Below are 10938 nucleotides of genomic sequence, written 5' to 3' on the forward strand. Positions count from 1 at the left end.
AGAGTGCACAGTGTCATAACCCTGATCAATTAAGTCCGTTTTTGGGAGATGAGTTCATTTGTCAGCATTAATTTTTTGCTACCTGAACAAACTGAAATGTTAGCTGCCATTTTGTAATTTTCTCACCTTTACAAGTTCACACGAGAATCTTTTAAAAGGCATTAAACCAATTTCCAAAACTAGTGTAGAATTTTTAACTCATTTATAAATTACCTATGTCCCATTAAAAATATTAATGTAACTCCCAGTGTAGCACAGTTGCTATCTGTTTCTTATGACCGTATATCCTGGCTGGAGTATATATATATTCTCACTTGCTTCCAGCTCTTGAGGATTGACCTCAGACTTATTCCCCAAGTCCTCTACAATAGACAATGCTGGATTTAACAAGCTTTCGTCTTTATTAAAGAAATCTCAACTATTAAAATATCCTTTTGGCTATGGGGAAAAAAAGATCTGAGCTACAAGTGGTGTCCTTGGCTTTTTGTTTAGTCTACTCATTGTCTTATAGTGGTATTGATAGGAACATGCCTGTGTAATTTAGATTACAGATTGAATTTAAAAGTAGCTGTAATGGTAAAATCATCCTTGAAAACATTTGAAGGATTGATCTTTGAGTACCAGTAGATAAGAGAAGTATATACATGAGCCTTCATTATAGGAATATTGGTTCATTTATTGTTTTACTATTTTTTAGGTCCCAGTCTCCTGCGCTGCTATTCTTTATATGTCCTGCTTCTTGCTGTCAATGGAGTAACAGAATGTTTTACATTTGCTTCTATGTGCAAAGAGGAGGTAGACAGGTAGGCAAGAAGGCTTGTGGATCCATTAATAGCCCCTAAAGTGTTCCTGAAAAACAAATTTACTGCAGGTTGACTCTGTCGGTCTACAGTGCATCTGTACCTAGAGGGAGGGATATGCGGGGGGAGGAACACTTTGGAAATTCAGGTTCCTTTTTACATACTGTTGTTTCACCACTTAAGCTTCAGTTTTGAATTTCCCATCTTCAGTGCTAGTCCTAAAGTAGCGATACAGTCTCAACTAATATAAATATGGTCAAAATGTTCAGACTCTGGTTCCTAAGATTACACACCTAAATCCATATATAGGTGTTTGGGTAAGTGACTTTATTTACTCTTTGCAGCCAGCACCCACACCTCCCTTTGTGGTTAAAGGGTGTTCATTGCTCCTCAGCACTGCTGAAAAACAGGCTACTTATTTAGCAGTCTAAATATAGATTAAATGGATAATCTTGGGCACGTATAAGTTTTAACATTATATACACAGAATGCATATCTGGTCAAAGTATGAAATGGAAGAAAATGGGGGAAAAAAATCCTAAACCTTAGTTTCCATACGTGTGCACATTGAATAGTTTTAAAAATAACTTTCCATAATAGCAATATTTTTTATTGTAAAGTATACTGATTTAGTAATACATCTCATTTAAAAATTTCAGTTATAAAAATATTCCATCTCAGGTATTTTTCTGAATGAATGAAATTCCTGTCTATATAGTCTAATATTTCCTTGACTGTTTTAATTGCTAATTATTTCCTATTTTTCTGAAATCTGTGCTGATGTGTAGAAGAGGCTGCTTTTGTTGATAGGGAGAAGGGTTGATGCATAATGCTTATGACTACCAGCTTTGGTCACTGTTAAGTGGTGCTACAAACATTTTTTTGGTTCCAAACTTTTTCAAGGAGAGGGTTTGACTATAAAGAATTTGCCAATCTCAATTATAGATTTGACTCTCCTTTAAAGAAAAAAATATAAGTGTTAAATACTGTATTGTACAGCATGTGTTATTACCTTATTAATTTTAGGCAAGTGAACATAAATATTTGCCAGCACAGAAGATTGTGTATTCGGCAATATATCAATTAATTAGGTCCAGGAATTTTACAATACATCATAAAATAGCTGTCTTATTAAATAATGTACATAAGACTCATTAAACTTCAGGTCTTTTCAAATTTTTGACAAAGGACTCTTTCATGGAAAAACCTAGTCTGTCCCCATCCCCCCCGCCAAATTTCCCCAATTCTGTGGCATATTGGGTTTTTAAAAGTGAAATGGTTATCAATATAAGAGGACTGTCAAAATAGTGCAATAATATAAGAATATTAATGAGACTATTTTTGGATTGGCAAACATCCTGCCTTGAGGAAACAAGTTTGTATGTCATGTGACTTGACACAGAGACAATTTTCACATTATATTTTAAACATATATACTGTTTGGACCAAAGTCTTCATTACATTAAATTATCAGACTTTACAGGTTTGAATGTCTGAGCCACTGATCCATTTTAAATGTCAATTTAATTATAAGTTTAATTTTCCAACTGTTAACTTTTTATTTCACTTCATCAAAATAATCCCCAAAATTGAAACTTTAAAATTAGATTTTAAAGCTGACTTTTAACATGTTGGGATAATTGCCTGCTTTAGTGAGACTGTATGCCTATCGTGTCTTTTTGGCAATCTAGGCATCTTACTGAGATGTCAAATTTCAAACTGAATTTCACTCCTGAGCATCAAGAGCAGAGCAATAAAAATATGGCAGCATACACTGCATTTTAACCACAACCTTATGGCAGAATAATTGCTGTTACGATATAATAATTTTCTGTTGATTTGAAAAAGTGCTATATTAATTGCATCTCATTTTAAATTTGCAGTTTTTGTCAGATGTACAACATGCATTTTAAGCCTGTAGATTTGTGATCTGTGCTTAATTGGGAAATACAACAGCTGCAGAGTGCTCATCTACTGGAAGACAGCAGGACTTGTCATTATCAGCTGTACCAATGCTGCCTTTAAGTTATTCACTGTAGTCTTTTAGACTAGGGCTGTAATGTTGAATTAATCCCTATTTTCATGAATTAGTTATTTGTTCACATCTATTTTAGCTGTCATTATGGGTGTGACTTTGTGAACTAATGAACTTGTTGCAATTCAGGATGATCATGATCGAACTTCTATTTCTTTATAGTATCCATAGAAAAATATCCAGTTCATACAAGTGAAGTGAATTTTCATCTAAGTTTCTGTAGGGGCAAAATGGTTGGTATAGCTCTCTGCACACTGATTGCACATATACTTCATGTTGGAGTAACCACATATCCAGCAATCTGGGAGACTGTTCCAATGCATGCTAGCTTGCTGAAAATTAGCAGATGTTACACACCTGCAGAGAGTGGCGGGTGTGTGTAACATCACTACTGCACTTTAGTTCAAATTAAAATAGATTAATATTGCTTGCCAAAAAATGTTTTTATATAGACTATAGCCCTTTCCCAATACTGGCTATTTTAAAAAACGATGTAGTCTCAGAAATTAAGTAGGCTATAACTATCCACTTCATATATTAAGTTTTAATGACCATCTGGCTTTGTTTTTTTTTTAACCAGAATCTTGTTCTGTTCTGTTTATAAAGGCTAACACACTGCTGGCCTTGCTAAAACTAGCAACAGCCCTTTATTCAGCAGAGTGCAACAACTCCCTGTTACAAGACTTTTCCACTCTTGCTTTTCATACACAGAGATTTTTAGACTGAACCAGCTGACTTGCATGATCTTTTCAAAGTGCTGATTTGTAAGTGAAGTAAATTTTTTAATCAAGGTTTACAGAAATTTATGAATGTGCCTTCTTGTTTAAGAATTTTTAATATATCGTAGAAATCTTTAGATTTTGCAAGCTTAATTAGTCTGTCAAATCTGATAAGAGAAATCAGAAATGTATGGTTCACTGTTAAAAATAAAAATCTCACACTTAATGTGGCTCTTTGTTTTCCTCCACACCCTTCAATAAGCCTTCTTTATTAGCACATCTTAATTTGATCCCTACCCTACTGTTTATGTTCAAAATTAACCATAATTTGGTTTCTTCTTTTAGGGGAAAAATTGTGGGACTCTTGCTGACGTAGGTGATAATGGATAAATATTTTTATTGCATACATTGTTTAACTTGTTTCTCTTTTTTCCTTTAGGTTCAATTTTGTTATGCTGGCCTTGTCCTTCACATTCTTGTGCGTCTCTTATTTCTTGACTCAGTGGCAAGGCAGTGTAGGCTTTATCCTTGCAAACTGCTTCAATATGAGTATTCGAATAGCACACAGCATTCACTACATCGACAATTACTTCAAAGAGAGCTCTTACAGACCTTTGAAAGGGCTGCTACTCTCGCCATCACTAATTTTTGTTTATATTATTAGTGGAGTAGTCACTGTTTTTTCAGAGGTGAGTGTGTTTTTCAGATTTCACTATAATTCTTGTAAAAGTCTGCTCATATCAAGTAATTAGAAAATATAATTAGCTTTTTCATTATCAGAATCTCACTAAAGGGCATGCAAGTAGATTATGAGCATAGGCTAATAAAATGTTATTACAATTTTGCAAGGCTGATTATATTGTATATATGTATATGAGACAAAGGTGCATGATGATAAATGCAATTTATCACATGGGTATTACCATACATTGTGGAGTGAGTATGTGTATACAGAATATCTATCAATGCCACGTGGCCGGGGTCTGATAGATTAATGAATAATGCTATAGCTCAGTGGTTTGAGCATTGGCCTGCTAAACCCAGGGTTGTGAGTTCAATCCTTGAGGGGGCTATTTAGGGAACTGGGGTAAAAATCTGTCTGGGGATTGGTCTTGCTTTGAGCAGGGGGTTGGACTAGATAACCTCCTGAGGTTCCTTCCAACTCTGATATTCTATGATCTCTATGATCTATTTTTTACCATACCATCTGTTCTCTGCCTACTAATCAGTCTTCATGGATCTTGTTTCAATATCTCCAATCTCCCAAAAGCTTCAAACAGCAATCAATAAAAAAACAACTTGCCACAAAAATGTTCCCTCTTTTTCCCCCCCTGCTCCCTGGCATCCCCTCCCCAGTATGTGGCATTCCTCTCCCATTCACACCTACCTAGGGTAGAAGATGGGCATGGTTCAGTCCTGCACCTGCTGCAGATTTTCTGTGGTAACGATTACATGAATTAAGTCGAATATTCCATGGCTCTGAGGGGTAGAAACTAGAGATCGTATTGGAAAGGGAGATTCTTCTTCAAGTGCTTGCTCATGTCGATTCCATTCTAGGTGTGTGCTCGCCCATGTGCACAGTCATCAGAGATTTTTGCCGACCATAGGGTTGGCTGTGGTGCCCCCTTGAGTATCATGCTCATGCGTTGGTACATCAGGCACCGCCAGCCCTGCTCCCTCTCAGTTCTTTCTTACTGCCCATGACGGTTGGTCAGAGCACCTTATATTGCATAGTAAGAGCATTAGCGGTTCTTAACAGCCCATTGTTATTCCCTTTCTATATAGTTTGTAGGTATGTTTTTAAGTAAGTGTTAGTTTAGTGGTTAGAGTCCCAGCTGGAACTTTACCCTGGAGCTGCGTTTGTTGTGCAACAGGCCATTGCCTCTCAGTGTTCCTCACAGCAGCTGTTTGAAGTGCTTGGGGGAATCCCATATAAAGAATAAGTGCAGGATTTGCAAAAACTTTCATCCCAGAACCCAAAAGGAGAGGGACATCCACTTGAGAGCCCTCCTGATGGAGGCCGCTGCACCTGGCGTCAGAGTCCGCCTGACCGGATTTCGCTTGTAGCACCTCAGCATTGGTGTAGTGGCACTGCTGGCACTGGAATTCTCCCGGCACTGATCCTCCTCGCCAGTGCCCAAGAAGTGTCTGAAGAAAAAGGGCTCCCTGGCACTGTCCAAGGAGGGGAAGGGGGCTCTGGGCAAAGGACCTAGTTCAGGCCGTGTGCCCGCCCCAGAGCTACAGGGGAGTACTGCTACGGTCGGACCCCCTACCCCAGCCAAGGATCTGACTCCCAGGAGCGGTAGGGGATCCTGGCTTCTAGGGGACCATCATCATCTGAGAGAGCCCAAGTGGCTAAAGACCTGGTGGGCTTACCGGTATCATGAATGCTGTGCCAGGTGCTGGAAGTGACTAAGGCCCTACAGCCCAATGGCAAGCCAATCTTGGAACCTCCCCAAAGGGCAGGGGAGCACCATTGGTCCCCGGATCACAGACTTTGCCCCTGTCCCCATAACCTAGGACACCAGTCCTGCAACATAGGTCACCAGCTAGAAGGTCCAGGTTCCCGGTGCCGCGCTCTCCTTCCATGAGACACAGATCACTGGAACCGAGGCACAAGTCCCCACACTCCTGGTACCAGCCAGCCTCCTGCCTACAATCACCTTAGCACAGATCTCTATTGCCCAGGCTCAACCTGGCCCTTTGAAACACACTGGGCCCAGAGACAGGCATTTTGAAGGTGCGACCTAGGATGGCGCCCCAATCAAGTACCTGGATCCACTTCCCTGTTCTTTCCTCACCCGCCTGTGCCCCTTTCAGTTGACATGGTCACGAGTGGCATCTGACTGTTGGCTGCTCAACACAGTATCCTTGGGCTACACCCTACAGTTCTCGACTGCCCCTCCCCCCCCGCCCTGTCTCTCTTTAGGGACCCTTCTCACAAGCAACTCCTCGCTCAGCAGGTAGGAAAACCTCCTAATGCTGGGACCGGTGGAGGAGGTCCCTTGGGATATGAAGGGAAAAGGATTCTACTCCCGATATTTTCCTAATCCTGAAAGCAAAAGGGGGCCCAAGACTCATCCTGGACCTGCCTCACCTCAGCAAGCAGCAAGCATCTCAAGAAGTTGAAATTTTGCATGGCCTCTGTGGCCTCCATCATCCCTTCCCTGGATCCGGTACACCGCCCTGTACTTGAACAACATATTTCCATTTCCCCAGGACACAGACAGTTCCTCTGTTTTGTGTTGGGCCAGCACCATTTCCAATTCACGGCACTGCCCTTTGGTCTCTCATCAGCCCCAAGAGTATTTACAAAGTGCATGGCGCCAGTGGCCGCTTACCTTGGAGTCCGGGTGTTCAAATTTACCCATGCCTCGATGACTGGCTGATCAAGGGCCAGTCTTGGCATCAGGTGTGGCAGCACCTTGATCTGGTTTGCTCCACATGTCACGATCTAGGTCTATTGATAAATGAGAAAAAAAACAGATGTTAGTGCCAATGCAGTGCATAGAGTCCATAGGAGTGGTCCTTGACCCTACTTGGGCCGTGGAATCGAACAGAAAGTGTTCCTTTCCTTTCTTTTCATCCCCAAAACCTGATTCTGTGCTATGTCAGACCTAATCTCACATATGCAAGACCACCCACTCACCACTGCTCATATGTACTTGAGGCTGTTGGGCCTTGTGGTGGTCCGGCATGCACGGCTCCATCTCAGGCCCCTACAGGCGCGGCTGGCGTCGGTCTGTGTCCCCAACAGACACAACATAGATTGGGTAGTCAAGGTTCTGGACCGCATCCTGTTGTTGCTCACTTGGTGGTTGGACCCCCGCATCAGTGTTGGAGGCGAGTCCCCTTCGTGGCCCCATCAGTTACCCTGTTCTCTGATGCTTCGGATCTGGGGTGGGCATGCAAGGTCATTGGTCGAGTGCGATCGCTCCTTACACACAAATGTCAGGGAGCTCAAAGCAGTATGCTTGGCCTGTCAAGCTTTTCTGCCTCATATAAAAGGCAAGGTGATTCAGGTCCTGACTGGCAATACTGCTGCTATGTTCTATATCAACAAGCAAGGCGAAGCCTGGTCCTCAGCTCTTTGCCAAGAAGCCCTCAGGGTCTGGAACATCCATGTTCAGCCCGCCATTCATCGCGTGGCTGCACACCTCCCCGGGATGAGAAACTTTGGCAGATCACCTCAGCCGGACCCTCTTGTTTTGCCATGTGTTGTTGCTCCATCGGGAGATAGTCAGCATTATTTTCCAAAGGTGGGGGACTCCCCAGGTGGACTTGTTTTGCATCCAGGCACACTTTCTGTTCGTTTCAGGGGACCGACAAATGTTCCCTGTGATGTACGCCTTCCCTCCAGTGCCGTTAATCTAGAGTCCTCATGAAGATCAAGCAGGACAGATGGAAAGTGATCCTTATAGCGCCATCTTGGCCGTGCAAGCACTGGTTTGGCATGTTGCTGGACCTCTTGGTGGCTGCCCCGTTACAGCTACTGCTCCAGCTGGCCCTTTTGTCTCAGAACCATGGCAGGCTGTTACATCTGAACCTGATGGCGCTGCACCTGATGGCCTGGCTGCTGCATGGTTGAATGCAGATGAGCGGCTGTGCTCGGCCAGTGTCCAACAGGTCCTGCTACCAGAGCAACCTGCCTGGCCAAATGGAAATGGTTTACATGCTGTACTTCAGATAAACGTATTCCACCCGAGAGGGCCGCACTGCAGTTAATCCTGGATTACTTCCTGCATCTTAAATTCCAGGGTCTGTCTCTTTCATCTGTTAAGGTCCACTTGGCTGCTATTTTGGCCTTTCATCCTCCGCTCGAGAGCAGGTTGATTTTCGCCCATGACATGACTGCCAGGTTCCTCAAGGGCCCTCACATCAGTAGGGCCCCATTCCTCCGTGGGACCTAAATCTTGTGCTGTTGCAGATCACGGGAGCTCCCTCCTCTCCTGAAAGGTTGCTTTCTTGGTGATTTACATCTGCCCACAGGGTCTCCGAGATTAGGGCCCTTACCTCGGAGCCGCCTTACATGGTGTTTACAAGGACAAGGTCCAACTGCGACAGCGTCTGGCCTTCCAACGCAAGGTTGTTCTGTAGTTTCATATGACTCAGGACATATTCTTACCTGTCTTCTTCCCTAAACCTCATAAGTCGGAGGAGGAAGCACAGGTTGCACTTTCTGGACATCAGAAGGGAGCTAGCCTTCTACATGGAGAGGACCAAGCCTTTTCATAAGTCACCACCGTTATTTGTCACAGTTGCCAACAGGATGAAAGGTTGTCCAGTGTTGGCCCAGAGAATCTCATCTTGGATTACTGCCTGTTAAGATGCTGGCTTTGGTAGACCAGTATTGCAAGCTGTACCACCATGAACTCCAAGTCCACCTCCATAGATACTGATTATGAGTCCCTTAGAATGGAGTCAACATGAGCAAGCACTTGAAGAAAAAACTGTTACCTACCTTTCGTGTCTGGTGTTCTTCGAGCTGTGTTGCTCATGTCCATTCCATTACCCATCCTCCTGCCCCTCTGTTGGAGTTGTCGGCAAGAAGGAACTGAGAAGGCATAGGGCTGGCGGCGCCTGCTGTGCCAACGCATGAGCGTAGGACTCAAGGGGGTGCCACAGCCCTCCCTATGGCAAAAATCTCCGATGACTGTGCATGTGGGCACACACACACCTAGAATGGAATTGACATGAGCAACACATCTCGAAGAATAACAAAAAGTAGGTAACTGTTTTGTTGTTTTCCCAGATTTCCAATACGTTCGTCTTTTAAACATAGGTGGATATATGGTTGCAAAAATGAAGGAATGATGTGTAGCCTTAATCTCAATGCATCATAAGAAAATAGCTTTCCTAAGTATATCAGTTAACTTTGTGTGTACATAATGAATGATATATTACTGCATATAACTTCTACAATGATCAGGTATATACCAAATGCTTATTTATTTTCATAGAAATTGTATTATTAATATGGCCAATATTAGCTATAATATTTTGTAGGTTCAAATTACACTAGCCAAATCTATCTGATTGCTTTGCCTGAGACTGGCAGCCTGATGACCACCTCAGTAGTACCGCTATTGTGGTCAAGAGAAGTATTAGAGCCTACTTGTCATTGATGCAGAGCATCCACCTCTCTACCAGTAATCTTTCTACAACTGCTTGCTTACTTTGTTTTCTTTGTAGGTATTCTTGTGCTGTGATAAAGGCTGGCTGGCGAGGCTGATTCACATCACTGTGGGAGCTCTGTGCTTCACAGCAACACTTATCACTGTATTTTTCACAGAGACCAAGCTGATTAACTTTGTTAGAACGCAGTTCCTGTCACGATATACCAAGAAAGAAACTTAAAATGATCATGTACGGAATAATTGTTATGTATGTATGTATATGTTTGCTACAAAGGTATATTTTATATATAAAATATGCACAGGATAAGTTTTAATGGCACCTTGTAAGGTTTCTTTAAAAAAAAAAAAAAAAAAAAAACTCCCATAGAATATTTCTGAGACTGTGTAGCTGAAATGGAAATATTTGGCAACCAGATACTATTTCCATTTTCAAATCCTTTAAACTCATAACAGGTTCCAACACAAATTATACCAACCCTGAGCCAGGTAATTCTCCTTGTCATACTTATCAAAGCTTTTCCCTTCATAACAGTATTGCCTAACATGAAACAATTTGGAACGGAAAACTTCAGACATTTTATGTTCTAAACAAATAAATGGAATGCACAAACTTTTATATGGATGCAAGTGGATTGTACAAGAGTGCTTGTTTTTCTATATACCGTTTACTTACCATCTTAGTCAATATACCCAAAATATACTTCTTCCGTGTTCACTAAACTAGTGAACAATATTGTGTTTTGGAAGGAAGTTCTGCAAAGCGTAAGCCCTCTCTGTTCTTTCTCCTGGTGCAAGTCACAGCTGAAATTTCCCAAAGTCCAGAAGCTCAATAGAGTTAAATTTAAATCCTATAACTTTTATTTTATCTCTATTTTTAGTCAATTTATAAATACCAGTGCAAACAAAAAATTTAAATAAAAATATTCTCTCATAATTCACATGTGTAAAATATGTCCCAAATGTCTGGATGACCAAAATGGCGCGCGTGTGTGTGTGTGTGTGTGTGTGTGTGTGTGTGTGTGTATATATGTATATAATATAAAGCTTCATTGTTGGATGGGAAGCATCTTTTCACTTGCTCAAACTTTCTGAATAGTTTCCATGGACAGGCTCATGGGTTAACCTTAACCCATATGTGACTTTTTTGTTGTTGGAAACTGGAGGCTTTAGAATTAGATAAATACTAATGAAGCTTAAAAAAACAATTAGCTATACTTCTATGAACGGAGCTCTGAAACTTCAGATTT

The 10938-nt window shown here is 41.6% G+C and overlaps 1 protein-coding gene across 3 annotated transcripts in view; it reads left to right on the forward strand.

The window, feature by feature from the left end:
- Positions 1–10612, forward strand: part of RFT1 (RFT1 homolog) — a 38427-nt gene extending 27815 nt beyond the window's left edge. For all 3 annotated transcript variants that reach the window (XM_005309323.5, XM_042861731.2, XM_042861730.2), the window contains exons 11-13: positions 698–803; positions 3994–4243; positions 9747–10612. In XM_005309323.5, the coding sequence (XP_005309380.2) occupies positions 698–803; positions 3994–4243; positions 9747–9911 (521 nt within the window). In that variant the 3' untranslated portion in view covers positions 9912–10612. The remainder of the gene's footprint in view (positions 1–697; positions 804–3993; positions 4244–9746) is intronic.
- The last annotated feature ends 326 nt before the right edge of the window (positions 10613–10938 follow it).

Source organism: Chrysemys picta, chromosome 7 (assembly GCF_011386835.1).
Source record: "Chrysemys picta bellii isolate R12L10 chromosome 7, ASM1138683v2, whole genome shotgun sequence".
Lineage (NCBI taxonomy): Eukaryota > Metazoa > Chordata > Testudines > Emydidae > Chrysemys > Chrysemys picta.